The 17,379-nt window shown below is 46.5% G+C and overlaps 1 protein-coding gene across 1 annotated transcript in view; it reads left to right on the top strand.

Moving 5' to 3' along the window:
* DAZL (deleted in azoospermia like) overlaps window positions 1-17,379 on the top strand; it is a 127,637-nt gene that overhangs the window by 48,575 nt on the left and 61,683 nt on the right. The window contains exons 5-8 of the mRNA XM_077491380.1: window positions 7,191-7,254; window positions 7,330-7,463; window positions 14,852-14,926; window positions 15,001-15,051. Of these exons, the coding sequence (XP_077347506.1) occupies window positions 7,191-7,254; window positions 7,330-7,463; window positions 14,852-14,926; window positions 15,001-15,051 (324 nt within the window). The remainder of the gene's footprint in view (window positions 1-7,190; window positions 7,255-7,329; window positions 7,464-14,851; window positions 14,927-15,000; window positions 15,052-17,379) is intronic.

Raw genomic sequence — 17,379 nt, 5'->3', positions numbered from 1 at the left:
TCCTGCTCTGTAGCTCTGTTATCAGCCTGATAACTTCTAACAAGTTCTCTGACGCAGGAGATAAAAGCAGTCTAAAATTTGTGTCATGGAACGTTGCTATAAATTAGCACAGAGCTTGACTTGTCACAGCAGAGCTCTGCACATTACTTCCTTTGCCAATGTGGAGGGGGGGGGGGGGGGTGCCTTTCCTCCAATCAGCTGTCCTAGCTGTATGCCCAGGCTTTACACTCAGTGCTGAAGAGGAATAGAGAAATATGTAAAACAATCTGCACTTTTAAAGGATCTATACAGCTGAAGACAGCAGATATACATGTAAAGCTTATATAGGGAGATTTGTTTCATCTGTGTATCTGAGGCTGTTCACTTCACTGGGTGTATATGAGGGTTTACATCTACTTTAAGAAGTGCACTCTTAACCTCTGATCTGTGAAAATCCAACTGTATAGAATTAGATTTCATGTACATTTATAATCAGAATCCGCGTCCTACCTTTAAAGCGGGAGTCCACCGGGACTCCGCGTTTTTTTTTTTTTTTTTTTTTAAAGCCAGCAGCTACAAATACTGCAGCTGCTGACTTTTAAATAGTGACACTTACCTGTCCAGCGCGCCCGCGATGTCGGCACCCGAAGCCGATCGCTCGCTCGTCTATCGGGTCCTGCCGCCGCCATCTTGGGTATGGGAATCAGGAAATGGAGCCTTTCGGCTTCATTTCCCGGTTCCCTACTGCGCATGCGCGAGCCGCGCGGCGCAATCCGGACGGTCCCCGCTGCCTCTGGGAGCTGTGTGTTTCCCAGCAGGCAGCGGGGCACTTGCTGAAGGGGGCGGGCACTTGCGGAAAGGGGCGTAACGTACGCCCCTTTCCGCAGAGAGCTAGCCCGAAGTGGGTGCAGTTACCTGGATTATCCAGGTAACTGCACCCCCCTCCCCCCTGAAAGGTGCCGATTGTGGCGCCGGAGGGGGGGGGGGGGGATTCCGATGAGCGGAGGTCCATTTTAGGGTGGACCTCCGCTTAACCACTTCAGTCCGGAGGATTTGGCTGCTCAATGACAGAGCACTTTTTGCATTTTGGCACTGCGTTGCGTTAACTGACAATTGCGCAGTCTTGCAACATTGTACCCCAAACAAAATTGACGTCCTTTTTTGCCCACAAATAGAGCTTTCTTTTGATGGTATTTGATCGCCTGTGCGGTTTTTATTTTTTGGGCTAAAAACAATAAAAATCGTAACTTTCTGGGAAAAAAAGCAATATTTCTTTTGTTAATTGATGGACACAGCTCCTTTAATTCTTGACTTTAGGATTATCACGCCACCTTCAGGAGAAGACATGGCAGAACATGTAACACATGTAAAACAGCAAGACTCTGGCCCCTCTGGCTCTAACCCCTCACCCTGCTTCCTGCAGCTCAGTTTTTTTTCTGCCTAGTGTTGAAGGACCTGGCTCCCTGAGAGGGACCATTGGTCCTGGGAATTTTTTCTGAAATTTTGATCCTGTGATCTACAATCAACAGCTGGGCTGGGTGACAGGCTGGATAATATAGATCCTTGTAGTCTCCCCAGCCTGGTCATCGAGCGTGAGCAGTCCCTGATACACGCTGGGTCCAGCCATGACATGCCCCTTCTGCTCCAGGGGCGGCCAGTGAGCTATATGCTCCGGGCATACGTATCACCGGGCTACTGCTGTCCGTGTCAGTGTGCCATGGCCAGCAGCCGCCCTGTACTGCTCGGATGATGGGTCTGTGGTGCTGGTGTCCAGTAATCCCGACAGGAAGGGTAAGTACGGTTCTCCCTGCCTCGGCAGGATAGAGCAGCTGGGCATTCCCTGGGAGGTCGACTAGGGGGCCTCTCTCTCTCTCCCTTTCCTCTCTCCCCTCTCCCTTTCCTCTCTCCCCTCTCCCCTTTCCCCTCTCCCCTTTCCTCTCTCCCCTCTCCCCTTTCCCCTCTCCCCTTTCCCCTCTCCCCCTTTCCCTCTCCCCTTTCCCCTCTCCCCTTTCCCCTCTCCCCTCTCCCCTCTCCCCTTTCCCCTCTCCCCTTTCCTCTCTCCCCTTTCCTCTCTCCCTTTCCCCTCTCTATCCCTCATTTCCCCCCTCCCCTTGCTGGGGCTGCTGTGTGACTGGGCATGAGGTGCGGTGTGTATACCTGGTCGGGGGTCCCCCGGGATTTGGCGGGGGGCTGCGCTGGCTGTTGGGGTCTTTTTTCTCTTTACTATGATGTGCTTGTGCCGTTTTACGCTAGAAGCCGCTTTGCAGGCCTCCTGCCATTTTGCTGAGGCCGCGGCCATTTTCCTGTAGTCCTATGCAGTGTATGTGCTGTCAGTTTTTTCTAGAAAGTTTGGCGTCTATTTTCTTGGTTATTTTTTTTTACTAGAACGGCTGGTGGCCATCTTCTTGTAGCCTCAGCGTGTTTTTACCTCTGTGCTTGGTCTGTGTACAGCGTGGTTTTCACTTTGTGACTAACACAGGGCCGAGCGGTCAGTGGCAGCGCAGCACTCAGTCGGGAAGGTGAGTCCTGCGGAGGGGCCCCTCAGTCTGTGAGCAGCTAGGAAGGTGGGATGTTGTGGCAGGCGAGTGAGGGTCAGCAAGGCGTTAGAAGCTGGTGCTTCTTCCCCAGACATCCCCCCCCCCTATTGCAACCGGCTCTCCTGCTAAAAATGCGGTGCCTGCGAACGCTTTATTGGCGGTCCTGTAGACCTTTGTTGCCAGGATGGAAGTGGCGTGCGGGCTCAAAGGGAGTAAACGCCCACTGACCCCCCCTGTCTTCTGGGGAGAGCTCTCATTCAGACTCTGGCCCCACAGTGACTGGCGGCCCCTGTTCTGACGTGTCAGAGGATGTGGACCAGGACAGTGAAAATGAATCTGTCCAGGTTAGCGCAGGAAAAAGCGCTAGTTGGAGCACTTATCACTGCAGTGCAGGATACCCTGAAGATAAGGATGCAGCAGGAACTTCTACTGAGGTGGCAGGCCCTTTTGGGTCCCGCAAAGCGGCCTGCATGCCTAAGGTGTTTCCATATTTGACTTATTTTGATAAGCTCATCTACAAGGAATGGGGAAGTCCGCAACTGGCCTTTTCAGTCCCAAGAAGAATGGCAGTTACCCCTTTGAGGAGAGTCTCCTGAAATAATGGGCGTCTCCCCCGGTCATGGACCCCCTGGTATCCAGGTTAAATAAAGTAACCACGATTCCGGTAGAAGGGACTCCTGCCTTCAAGGACCCTGCCAGCAGGGCACCGAAGCAGTTGCCCGGTCCATGTTTACGGTGGTGGGGTCAACGTTACGATCTGTGCTGGCCATGGCCTTGGTGTCGCAGACGCTTATTGATTGGGCAAAGTTGTTGCGCCATGAATTGGAGAAGCAACAATCTCCCCCAGTCTGCGCAGAACTGGCACATGAGTTGGTGCATGGCCTTAAGTATGTCTGTGATGTGGCCCTGGATATGGTCCCCCTGCTCTCTAGAGCATCAGTATCAGCAGTGGTACTATGGTGCCTGATTTGGCTGAAATGCTGGTCTGCGGACCAGGCATCTAAAAAAGCACTGGCAGATTTGCCCTTCCAAGGTGAGAGGCTATTTGGAGCTATTGCTATATGCAGTTATGCCCTCTGATATATGTGCATCTTTGCAGACCTTTTCCAGACATGATTTTAAGGGGCTAAGTGGAGACCGCCTTGAGAAATACCCCTATCCAGACCGTGCTGTTTCTTCGGATGTTCCCTTGTTGTGGCCTTTGTTCCGCCCCCTCGGCTCCTGAGCTGGATGCACTATAGGGCTGCCATTGTGATATCCAGCGTTTGGCAATTTATCTCAGACCTTTGGTAAGTATGAAGTCTCTGTTTCAGACCTCTTGCCAATTCTGCCCCCATTTATCAACAACATTTATTGATCTTATTTACATTGCAGATACAACATTCATGCATCCGCCCCTGAAGAAGCAAGCAGGGTCTCATGACATTCATAGGGCTTTATTGATTCTTGTTTTATGCCAGTACATGCTGGGTATTGATGTCGTATTATTGTCTGCATATTATGCTTACATACTTCCCAGTCCACATGTATGTACATTCTATTTTCTTATTGTGTACCGTATATACTCGAGTATAGGCCGACCCGAATATAAGCCGAGGCCCCCAATTTACCCCCAAAAAAACTGGCAAACTTATTGACTCGTGTATAAGCCGAGGGTGAGACATGCCTGTCCATCCCTGTGTGTGTGTCCGTCCATCCCTGTGTGTCCGTCCATCCCTGTGTGTCCGTCCATCTATCCCTGTGTGTCCATCCATCCATCCCTGTGTGTGTGTGTGTCCATCCATCCATCCATCCCTGTGTGTGTGTGTGTCCATCCATCCATCCATCCCTGTGTGTGTGTGTCTCCATCCATCCATCCATCCATCCCTGTGTGTGTGTGTCTCCATCCATCCATCCATCCATCCCTGTGTGTGTGTGTCTCCATCCATCCATCCATCCATCCATCCCTGTGTGTGTCTCCATCCATGTGTGTGTGTGTGTGTGTGTGTGTGTGTGTGTGTGTGTGTGTCCAGCCTACCTTTGTCCCGAGCCTCCGTCCCGTGCCTTGCCTCCTTGCCTCCGTCCCGTGCCGTGCCTTGCCTCCTTGCATCCGTCCCGTGTCGTGCCTTGCCTTGCCCCCGTCCCGTCCCGTGCCCTCTTCGTCGGCGGCCATTGTAAAGTTCAAAAGCTGCGCCGCCGCCTTCGCCTGTGATAGGCGGAACACTGAATTTCCCAGCAGCCTGTGTTCCGCCTATCACAGACGTCGTATCATCCTCGTCCGTAGTACGAGGATGATACGATGTCCGTGATAGGCGGAACACAGGCTGCTGGGAAATTCAGTGTTCCGCCTATCACAGGCGAAGGCGGAGCCGGAGGCGCGGCTTTTGAATAGAATGGCCGCTGTCTGTCTGCTCGACACGCTGATCGAGCGGGCAGACAGCGATGACTCGAGTATAAGCCGAGGGGGGCACTTTCAGCCTCAAAAAAGAGGCTGAAAATCTCGGCTTATACTCGAGTATATACGGTATGTGTATTTACTGACCCAGCAACTTTTTTTTTTTTTTTTTTTTTTTTTATTGTTGCTCATGGATGTACAACATTTGTAATCTTTGTATATTAACTTTCATCTGTGTTGTGTACATTGGCAGAAGTGGATCAGAAACTTGCCTTAAGCACCATCAAGGGACAGATATAGCCTTGGCTGTCTTTTTCCAGTGTCCCTTGGTGAGTACTTTAGTGCAATGGGGTTCGACGCATAGTTCCTCCGGTCTGACCAGAAACCGCCGTTTTAAAACAGGGAGATTCCCTTGGTAACTTTCTCAGAAAATAGTCTTTCTAGTGGCTATTACTTCTGCCATGAGGGTTTGAGTTGGCGGCCTTGTCATGCAAGTCTCCCTACCTGGTCATTCACAAGGATAAGGCGGGGCTACATCCTCAGCCCTCTTTCCTTCCAAAGGTGTATGTCTGCTATGGCTCCTTTCCGTAAGTCAGACTGTCTTGGTGGCTGGTCCGAAAAGTCTGGCGGTCTCGTCGCCAACCATTTCTTGGTGGATCAGACAGATCGTGGTTCAGGCCTATGCCTTAAAGGGGTGGGTGCACTCTCTTCCTTTCACGGCTCATTCTACCAGGGCAATTGGAACCTCCTGGGCTTTCCGAAATCAAGCGGCTGTCTCCCAGGTGTATAAGGCGTTGACTTGGTTGTCCGCTCACATTTTAAATTCTACAAAGTTGACGTAAGCGCATCTTTGGATGCTTTGGCCGCAAGGTTTTACAGGCGGCTGTCTAAGTTTGCCATTTACACTTTAAGTTATAAGTTTGTTGTAAATGCATTTTTTTGATGCATAAGTTGGCTGCTGGTTTTGATGGTGGCCGTTTCAGATGGCAACTCCTCTGAGGTGTTCCTTTTGTGGGTGAAGTTATGTTTTGCTGTTTCCACTCCCGTGTTTTTTTTTACACTGCTTGGGGACGTCTCTAAGGTCAAGAATTAAAGGAGCTGTGTCCGTCAATGAACTTTAGAGAAAATGGGATTTTTGTACTCGCCGTAAAATCCTTTTCTCTGAAGTTCATTGACGGACACAGCACCCACCTCTCTTATTCTGCTTTTTGATGAACTTAGCTGCAGGAAGCAGGGTGATGGGTTATAGCCAGAGGAACCGCCCCCTGGGCGGTGCTGTGCAGTCTTGGTGTTTTTACATGTGTTACATGTTCTGCCTAGTCCTCTCCTGAAGGTGGCGTGATAACCCTAAGGTCAAGAATTAAAGGAGCTATGTCCGTCGAACTTCAGAGAAAAGGATTTTACGGTGAGTACAACAATCCAATTTTTTTTTTCTTTTTGCTATAATATCCCCCAAAAATATAAACAATTTTTTTCCTTAGTTTAGGCCGATATGTATTCTACATGTTTTTTGTAAAAAAAAAAAAAATACAATACAATAATATTGTTTTGCGCAAAATTTATAGTTTCTATAAAATGGGGGGATAGTTTATGGCATTTTTGAACATTTTTTTTATTAGTAATAGCAGTGATCTGCGCTTTTTTTTTTTTTTGTCAGTACTGCGACATTGTGGTGGATACATCGGACATTTTTGACACTATTTTGGGACCATTGTCATTTATACATCAATCAGTGCTATAAGAATGCCTTGATTACTGTATAAATGACACTTGTAGTAGAGGAGTTAACCACTAGGGGGCGGTGAAGGGATTAAGTGTGTCCTAGGGAGTGATTCTAACTGTGAGCGAGCTGGGCTTCAACACACAGGACAGTGGTCACTGCTCTTGATGACGGAGAGCTATGATCACTGTCCTGTCACTAGGCAGAACGGGGAAATGCGTTTACAAAAGCATCTCCCAGTTCTTCCTCTCCATGACACGATCATGGGCACCCAGCAGATATCACGCCCGCGGAGCGCTCGCGTCAATATTTCTTAAAGGGGACATACCTGTATGCCCTTTTGCATACCAGTGCCATTCGATTCGATTTTGTCAATGTTTTCAAATCGCAAAGTTGTGTAGACCAGGAAGTGGATACTATTTGCCTTTTATAAAACTTAGTTATGCAGAATACCTCTAATTTTTATAACCAGCAGATTCCTTTTATTTGGAATAAGTGGTGCTCTCTACATACATTTTGTACTCAGATGTAGTTATGCCATTTTCTGAAAAACTTAATTTACTTCTGCATTATACTTAAGACACAGGTCAGCTTTCATGGCAAGAGACTAAAACTTGGACCAGCTATAAGAAAGCAAAGTACATGTGAGTAAATATCTACATTGCATTTTATCATAACTGGTTCTCAGGAAAACATTTAATCATATATTCTTCTTTTAGGTGCACACATTCAACCAAGAACTGTGGTGCTTAGCACCCAAGCACCACAATATCAGAGCATGTGGAGCACCCCTGTCACCGATGCATATGTTCAGCCTACTCCCATGTTTAGTCCTATGGCCTCTTATATTCAGGTTAGAAATTGACCTTTGTATAGTAATTAAGTATTTAATACTTTGTTTTCTATCTGTTTCTCAGGACTGTGTCATCGTTGATACTGGCAGACAAAGCTTTAACACAGCCTAATGTGACCCTGCCTACTCCTATTTTGCGACAGTGTTTTTGCCAGTGTCCTGGGAAATTAGGTCTTCAGAGAAGAAATGTATTACTTTTTTTATACATATTATCAAGCCTTCAAGCAAGTTTCTTCAATGGCTACAGAGCTATAAGAGCTTACCTTACCAAAAGCCCTGGAGGCCATCTCTGGATCCTGCTCAGAGAAATACACAGGGTTGTCCTGTAAAGTGAACCAACAAGCATTGGCCTTTGCTGGTGTGCTTTCTAGATACTTGTGTACCATGTAAGTTAGTGCAGGGTGCTTTACATGTCCCAAGGCTATGATGTACCAGTCTCTGAAGACTGCTGCAGTATGCTTGCTGAAAGGGTAAAATTAGTTTGGTATGTACTTGATTCTCTGTATAGACTATTGTCACCACTTCCGATCAATGCTGGTGAATAGGGCTTATCTGTGCATTTTAGAAGCCAGTCCCCTTGTATGTGTATTCCTTATTCTCTTCGCTAGCGTGTGCCGCAACGCTCCTTTGAGGCACCATGATCCTTTCTTTGAATTTGCCGTGTCTTTTATGGGCTGCAACATTTAATTGGTTGTGTTCACCAATGGTAACTCTGCCCTTCAAGTGCTGAAACATGCTATTGAGTGCAAGCTCATCTACTTGCTTTGCCTGTGATTCAGCCGACTCCCCATAAGGTCCCAGATATCTTTTTTGTTTCTGCCTTACAATTTCCAGGTCAAATGCCAATTACCCTTTTTGTTCATGCAGTCGATTTAGTACCCTTTAGGGGAATTCCTCACTTTGCAATAAGTAATGGTGGATCATAAGCACAAGGGCAACATTCCTACAGGTTTAACCAGCTCATGATCCGCTAAGAGCTCTTAGATGGCTTGCCGTGTGTCTAAGGCAAGGGTGCTCAACCTTTTGAAGAGCGAGGGCCACTTAAGTGATTTGGTAACTGTTAGCCACAATGAAAACAAAATGACTGCACTGTCATCAAAAACAAGTGAATTGGTGAATGGATGAGAAATGTGTTTTTAAAAAGCCTAGCTGCAACTTCCTGTGCAATACACACAATAAACAACTTTGTATATTAAGTCGGGCTAAACCTTAAAGTGAATTTGTGCAATAAGCATTAATAGTGCTGAATTTTAGTATATAATGTGACTCCGTGCAAAAATGAAAAAAATCATTGATTATCATGTTGTATAATATTATGAATAGTCCACTGTATTAAGATTATTTTCAGATGTGAGACTAACACACAATGCACCCAAGAGTGCAAAAGGATAATACCTGGGAAGACGCTGGTGTTGCTCCATTCCTTGGAGGCCCAGGCTGGGTATTAAGCCACAAACGTGTGATCTCCTGTAATAGATCATTTGGAGTCGGTAAGCGGCAGTGTGTGTGGAGGTGATATCTTAACCACGACTCTTGGGTGCATCGTGTCAGTCTCACATCTGAAAATCATCTTAATACAGTGGACTATTCATGATACAGTCTGATAATCAATGATTTTTTCATTTTTGCACAGTCACTTTATATACTAAAATTCTGCATTATTGACCACTGGGCACCTAAACCCCCTTAATAACCAGACCAATTTTCAGCTTTCGGTGCTCACTTTGAATGACAGCTCATTTTGAATGACAATTAGTCAAGCAACACTGTACCTACAGTAGGTGCCGCCGATACTGTCACGCTGGTTCCCGGCGACAGGCTTCTCTAACCAGCGCTGGCTGCAATAGGAAAAATGTCATTTTCCTATAGTAGCAAGAGAGCGGCGATAATGTCGCCTCACTCATGAAGCCTGCATGCCTTCTAGGGGGCATACCAGGCCCTTAGGTCCGGTAGGGATTTTAAGGGGAATCCCCTATACCGAAAAAACTGCATGGGGTCCCCCCCAAAATCCATACCAGACCCCTATCCGAGCACGCAGCCTGGCCGGCCAGGAAAGGGGGTGGGGAAGAGCGAGCGGCCCCCTTCCCCCTGAGCCATACCAGGCCGCGTGCCCTCAACATGGGGGTACCTTGGGGAAGGGGGGGCCGCCCCAAAGCACCTTGTCCCCATGTTGAGGACAAGGGCCTCGTCCCGACAACCCTGGCCGTTGGTTGTCGGGGTCTGCGGGCGGGGGGCGTATCGGAATCCGGGAGCCCCCTTTAATAAGGGGGCCCCCGGATAGTGGCCTCCCACCCTATGTGAATGAGTATGGGGTACAATGTACCCCTACCCATTCACCTGTGGAAAAAAATGTAAAAAAAAAACACAACGCACAAGGGTTAAAATAGTTTATTGCACAGCTCCTGGGGTTTTCAGGGGTCTTCTCGCCGGACTCCTCTCCACTATCTTCTGCTAGCTCTTTTACTAGCGGAGGAGCCCGGCTTTCTTCTTCGTCGCCGCCCTCTTCTTCCGACTTCGGGGGGTCTTATCCCCCTCTTCGGTTCTTCTTGCCGGGCCACCGCTTCTTCCAGCTCTTTTACTAGCGGTGGCCCGGTCTTCTGTCGCTGCCACCGCCTTCCATTCTTCTGGAGATGTTGACTCGTCGCTCTCTCCGACCGCAATGCTAGGGACACGGTGCGCGGCGACTTATATAGGGACAAGGGGCGGTGTCACCGGTTGATGTCACATGGTGACCTCACCCCTTACGATGTCACATTTTTTTCCACAGCTGAATGGGTAGGGGTACATTGTACCCCATACTCATGCACATAGGGTGGGGGGCCGCTATCTGGGGGCCCCCTTATTAAAGGGGGCTCCCGGATTACGATAAGCCCCCCGACAACCAACGGCCAGGGTTGACGGGAAGAGGCCCTTGTCCTCATCAACATGGTCCCCCAAAATCCATACCAGACCCCCCCTTCCCCAGCGTGGCCCCCCCCCTTCCCCAAGGCACCCCCCATGTTGAGGGCACGCGGCCTGGTACGGCTCAGGAGGGAGGGGGGCGCTCGCTCGTCCCCACCCCCTTTCCTGGCCGGCAGGGCTGCGTGCTCGGATAGGGGTCTGGTATGGATTTTGGGGGGGGACCCCACACCATTTTTTTCGGCGTAGGGGATTCCCCTTAAAATCCCTACCGGACCTAAGGGCCTGGTATGCCTCCCAAGGGGGAACCCATGCCGTTTATTTTTTAATTTGGCGTGGAGTTCTCTATTAGGATTCATACCAAACGCAGTGCCTGGTATTGGCGGGAATCCAATTCGGATCCCTGCACCAGTGTGAACCCGGCCAGCGATGCTTATATCGGGAAGGGAAAAGAAACATTTTTCCTTTCCCGATGCGAGCCAGCTCGGCGCTGGCTCCTGCGACGGAGCTCATAGGGTGTCAATCTCGCCGATAGAAGCGGCGAGATTGACACAATATCACGGTCATCAACTGTATATGAAATTTTTTCCTTTTTTTCACACAAATAGAGCTTTCTTTTGGTGGTATTTAATCACCACAGTTTGTTTTTTTTGTGCTATAAAATAAGACTGAAAATTCTGTAAAAAAAAAAAAAAATACATTTTTCTTCGTTTGTTATAAAATTTAGCAGATTAGTAATTTTTCTTCAGAAATTTTGCCCAAAATTTATACTACTACATATCTTTGGTAAAAATAAGTACAAATTGGTGGATATTATTTGGTCTGTGTGAAAGTTATAGAGTCCACAAGCTATGGTGCCAATATCTGAAAATTGAGCACACCTGATGTACTGACGGCCTATCATTTCTTCAGACTCTAATATGCCAGAAAAGTACAAATAAAATATAAATTTTTCGAACACATTTTTTTTTGGGGAAAAAAGTTTTGTGCTTTAAAAAAAAAATAAAAAAACGAAAAGATAGCCGAATGTTTTTGCATAATGTGAAAGATGAAGTTACGCCGAGTAAAGAGATACCCAACATGTCACCCTTCAAAATTGCACACGCTCGTGGAAAGAAGCCAAACGTCGCTACTTAAAAATCCCCATAAGCGACGCTTTAATTTTTTTTTACTGGTTACGTGTTTTGAGTTAGAGGTGGTCTAGGGCCATAATTATTGCTCGTGCTCTAACGTTCGCAGCGATACCTCACATGGGTGGTTTGAACACAGTTTTCATATGTCGGCGGGACTTGCGTGTGCGTTCGCTTCTGCATGCGAGCACATGGCAGGGACGCTTTAAACCTTTTTTAAATTTTTTTATTCATTTTACTTTATTTTAGTTTGACACTTTATTTTCCCCCAAAAAATTTTTTTGATCACTTTTATTCCTATTACAAGGAATGTAAACATCCCTTGTAATAGGAATATGGCATGACGTGTCCTCTTTACAATGAGATATAGGTTCAATAAGACCCCACATCTCACCTCTAGACTGGGAAGCCTGAAATAAACTATTCTGGCTTCGATCGTATTGGTGAGTCGGTAGAAGCGCGGGAGGGGGGCCTCCCGTAACAACGATCAAGCAGTGGAACAGCTGCTATGATTGTTCTTATGGTGTAGGGAATCGCCAGCTGAAAAGGCTGATATCTGAATGATGCCTGTAGCTATATCCCCGCACAAAGTCAAGGACGGCGGGTGGAAAGTGGTCAAAATGCATTTTTTATTTTAACATAAAGTTGTCCACTTATACAATATTTCTAACACATAGCATGTACATACCAAAAATGACACCCCAAAATAGATTATCCTACTCCTGAGTACGGCGATACCACATGTGAGACTTCCACAGCATGGCCACATACAGAGGCTGAGTACAGCCAAGTATGGCTGGGTATGGCTCAGCATGGCTGTGTATCGCCGAATATGGCTGAGCATGGCCGGGTATTGCAGAGTTAAGCAACCGCCCTGTAGCCGTCATTCAGCTATGGGCCAGTTGTTAAGTGGTTATTGTTGCACATATTGACTTTATATGAAGGTTTAGCGTGACTCAATATAGAAAGTGAGCCACAAAGAACTATGAGCTGCTATTTTTTATTTTTTTTGGGTGGGGGGCTATTTTATTTTTTGAAAAAAAAAAAAAAAACCCAGGAGTGATTAAATGCCACCAAAAGAGCTGTATTTGTGTGATGAAAATAACAATTTCACATGGTTACAGTGTAGCATGACCGCTCAATTGTTCAAAGTGTGACAGTGCTGTAAGTGCCCTGTATTGAGGTGGTTAAAAGTTTTGTTCCTGTAGTGAATCTGCCTATTTCCCATCTTAAGGGATTTAATAGATTTTTCTGGTGAGCAGCATCTACCCGGAGAACCTACAACAGAAGAGCTGGCTTCAGAGCATGGTGCAGTTGACCTCTGCCCACAACAGTTAACTCCATAGGAGCTCCAGGGAGAGAATGCATTTGGCACATCACAACTGCAGCTTGAGCTGCTATAGGGCAGAGTGCTGCTGGCCTCTTTCCTCAACTAACAAAAGATGGATTTCCGGTGGTAGTGGATGGGGCGGTAGTGGATGGGACTTCGGTTTCCACTGAAACAACTCCAGAAAAGGGTCCGGCATTGGGACAGGGGGGTGTCAGCCTTGCTCTGCAAACACTGGGGAATTTTTATCTAGTAAAAGTGGATGGGACTACAGTCTCCACCTGTAAATCCCAGGGATGCTGGGGAGCTGGCCCAGATCCCCAACAGCTTGCTGAAGTGAGCCCAGCCACCCTGTCTTCTCTCCAGCGGCTGAAAGGACTCCAGGGGGAAGGACCGGTCTGCACTTCTTCCCAGCAGCGGCTATGTTTTATGAGAGGCAGAGGTTGGCTGGGTGAGTAATGCTCTGTTTGGGACAATGTGTGGGCATTGGGGGACTGGAACTACGGACTAACTTCAGTCAATCTGTTTGGGGTCCCCTTCTGTGTTAGACTTCTGTCGAAAGGGGAGATGCGTGACGGGAGTCACTTTGGGCCGGGAGCTTTACCTTAGCTCTGGAAACTCCTTGTCCAGCTCCCCTGGCCCCTCTTATGTGCAAGTTACCATGTGTCTATTAGAAACAGAGTGATGAGAACCCCAGTTGGGTCTGCACTAACTTTTTACCCCTGTTATCAAGGGTCTTATGTGTGTGGTTTGATGAAAAGAATGAAGGGGCTCTTTCACTTGGGACAGTAATATTTCTAAACAATATCCCTCAAGAAATATATGAAGATAAATTTGACCATTCCGACTGCTGGAATATTGTATGAGCTTGGTCTCATAAACTGTTGTATACTTTTTAGTAGATCGTTTTAGGTGTGGCTGTATCCCATTGTTCTATTGTTTGTCTTCCTTGGGAGCATCTTATTATGGGATATTTGTTTCTAGCATGTAGATCGGGGCAGGGAGGAGGGAAAATTCCACCAACAGCCCTCCCTGCTAAGACGGTCTACTGTTGGAAAATTGAATACACTTGTGTGTCTCTTGTTACTGAATATAGTTTACCACACCCTGTGTCATTATGCAAAGAAGGGGGGTTGTCCCCTAAATGTATAGCTTTGTGCCTGTGTTTGAAAAAAGAGCATGTTTTCCACCCTACACTAATGTCTCGACAAGTGACTGGGTGGGCTAAGGGACCTTGGATGGTGCTGGGCAAAAGCTTATACAGCGGACAGACTCTTGAGTACGGGGGTCTGTCACAATCTGCCAATTTTTTTACTTCTCGAGCAGAACAATGCAATTACTATGTTAAAGCTGATCTCCATATTTCCTGTCACTTGGACCAAGCTTGTTCAAACAAACCATTTCCTTCACAAAGTTCTACACTGGTTCTAAGCACTGTATGTACTACATGTAGCTTCAACTATATACAGTACACAGTGCCGAATTCTGGCTGTGAGACTTCCGTCTCACACCTACTTGTAAGGCGCTCAAGAATGCAGAGGCAACTTTGTATTCTATGAACAAATGCAAAGCTTCCTAAGATTGGCTGAGACAGGCTGATGACATCTCGCTCTGACTTTGCCCATCAGAGGAAGTTTTGTATTCCCAGAATACAAAGCTGTGTCTGAATGGCTGAGCGCCACTCAGACTGACTTTTCTTCCAGAAAGTCTGTCAGAAGTCTGTATCACAGCTGGAAACCAGCACTGTGTACTATAAAGCTAAAGCTGCATACAGTTATTACAATGCAAAGCTCTGTCGATCCCTACTTGGAGTCAGTGCTGTATTTGGTGAAGGAAATGGTTTGAACCAGCTTGGTCCAAATAAACTAGAGGGACAGATAATATAGAGACCGCCTTAAAATTGCACAAGGAAATACTGTACAGAGTGTATATGAAATTTTTCTGTACGAATAAAGTTTCAGGTTAACGTGGACTTTACAATGCATGGTCCTTATGGCCAGTCGTGAATTATTGCTAATATCCTTTTTTTGCAGGCTTGTCCTTACCCAAACTCACCAGTCATGTTGCAGCAAATACCCTTGGCATACCAGCAGCCAGGATGTTTCCAGGTACCTTTAATACTAACTTCATGGCTTTGTCTTCCTTTTTGATGTTTTAAAAACATTTTTTTTCTTCCATGTAGGTGGCTCCACAGTGGGCTGGTGGAGATCAAAGAAGCTATGTTTTGCCTCAGGTAATAAAACGTGAAAGTTATTTAAATATTCCCCTCACCCTTGAAATTTTAATTACATTTTGGAGAGATGCAAACAGCTTGATTTTTGATTAGACTTATGCTCCTGACGTGATTTTCCAGATCTAGCCACACACTGTGAGCAGATGAAGTGGTTGCTTCAGGGACAGGAAAGTGTAAATTTTTTTTAAAGAGAACGATTAAAAAGTATGTGTTTTGCACTCACAAACCCAGAATTTCAGACGGTAGGAGCACCAGGTGTGTAGTGAGCCAGTGTGGAGCAGCATTGAATCGGTCTACATCCCAGTAGGTCCAACTTCCCTCTGTCACCAGTTGCAGCATGTGCACAGGACTTATCCCCTAGATAAGTTGATGAAGAGGAGGAATACCTCAAAGCACGTACTGTAAAATGCTCTGACTAGTGATGTTAGAGGGATGTTGGACCTATGGAATTGACTGCATTTTATGTCATTTGTGTTTTGCGTTGGATGAGCTGCGTTGGCAGTTTTTTTTTTTTTTTTTTTTTTTTTTTTACTATGCCTCTAAAAGTCCCTGCCTCTAAACTCCTGTTAACGCAAAATGAACACAACACCTTGCCTATCGGCAATTTTAATATTTCAGGTGTACTACTTGAGATGCCAACAATTATTTCCGGGAGAATGATCTCTTCACCCCGACATCTTCCTAGCAATATCTCAAATGGGGTACACTGGACATGGACCTATTCGCGTCCACATTCATTAGTAAGGTCGACAACTTTGTCAAACAGGGTCCGCTAGCAGGCGGAATAGACGCATTCGTTTTCACAGGGGATCAGTTCTCGCTGATCTATGCTTTTTCTCCAGTTCTGCTACTTCCGCACCTTCTCCGCAGGATTAAGCAGAAACAGAAGGAGGTGATTCTGGTGGCCCCAGCGGGTCCCAGAAGATCTGAATTTATCGAGATCATAAGGAGGGCAGTTTAAGTCCTTGGACTCTGCCATTATAGCCAGACGTTCTTGCACAGGGTCTGGTATTTCATCCTACTTTATGGACAAGTTTAACAGGTTTGACTGTTGAATTTCACTCTATAAAAGATTGTGGGTGATCTCCTTCAGTAGTGTCTACTTTGACTAATGCCAGGAAGCCGGCTTCCAGAGTCGCTTACTATAGAATCTGGAAGGCATAGGTTTCTTGGTATGTATCCAGGGGTTGGCACCCCAGGAGGTATGTCAATAGGCAGGATTCCTGCATATGGGATCTGAAATTAAGCTGGCCTTGACTTTTATTATGAGCCAGATCCAGGCTGATGTCTGTCTTTTCCTATGGCTTCTTGCTTCCCACTCTTGGTGCGTAGCTTATTCAGGGGTTAAGACAGTTTATCCCCTTATCAAGGCACCTTTAAATCCTTAGGATTTAAGATTGGTCTTGTCAGCTTTGTTAAATCAGCCGTTTGAACCTTACGAGAAATTCTCTTGGTTCTTTGACAATAAAGATAATCTTTTGCTTGCCATTTCTTCTGCTAGAAGAGTATTGAAGCTAACAGCTGTCTTGTAAGAGCCATATTTCATCAGGTATAAGGACGAGGTGATTTGAGGTCCTCATCCTGAACTCTTACCAAAAGTGGTAACCGGTTTTCATTTAAACCGAGATATTCTTCCTCCTTTCTCCCCAGAAGCCTTAATCTGGGGAAGAGAAAGCACTATAGTCTCTTGATGTAGTAAGAGCGATCAGAATCTATTTAAAGGTGACCGCTCAGGTTCGCAAAACACAGGTTTTGTTTGTACTGCCAGAGAGCGGGTCCAAGATATGGACAGGCAGTGTCGAGATCTACTGTTTTCCAGATGGGTTTGTCAAGTGATTGATCAAGCTTTAGCTTAAAGAAGAAAATTCTTCCTTCTCATATTGAGAGCACACTCATCCAGGGTGATTAGTGCCTCTTGGGTGATGCATCATCAGGTCTCTATGGCTCAGATCTGTAAGACCTCAACATTGGTCTTTGGTTCAGACGTTTATCCGATTTTTTTCAAATCGATATTAAAGGTCATGAGGAGATTGCCTTTGGGCACAGCATATACTGCAGGCTGCAGTATGAGTCCTCTGGCCTCCTTTTTTCCTTGATTCTGTCTCCTCCCCCCCCCCCCTTCAGTTGCCATTGCTATGGGACATCCCACATAGTTATTACTATGGCGCTGTGTCCCCCTAAAACAGCTTACCTGTAAAATCCTTTTCTTTGATGTACATCAGGAGACACAGCGCCATAGTAATAACTATGTGGGTTATATCGGACCATCAGGTGCTGGACACTGGCACGCCCCTTAAGGCGTGATCTTCCCCCATATAACCCCTCCCA

Source organism: Lithobates pipiens, unplaced genomic scaffold (genome assembly GCF_037356315.1).
Source record: "Lithobates pipiens isolate NorthernLeopardFrog02 unplaced genomic scaffold, aLitPip1_a1.2 Scaffold_19, whole genome shotgun sequence".
Classification (NCBI taxonomy): domain Eukaryota; kingdom Metazoa; phylum Chordata; class Amphibia; order Anura; family Ranidae; genus Lithobates; species Lithobates pipiens.
The sequence above is the reverse complement of the archived record's forward strand: the minus strand, read 5'-3'. Positions and strand labels throughout refer to the sequence as shown.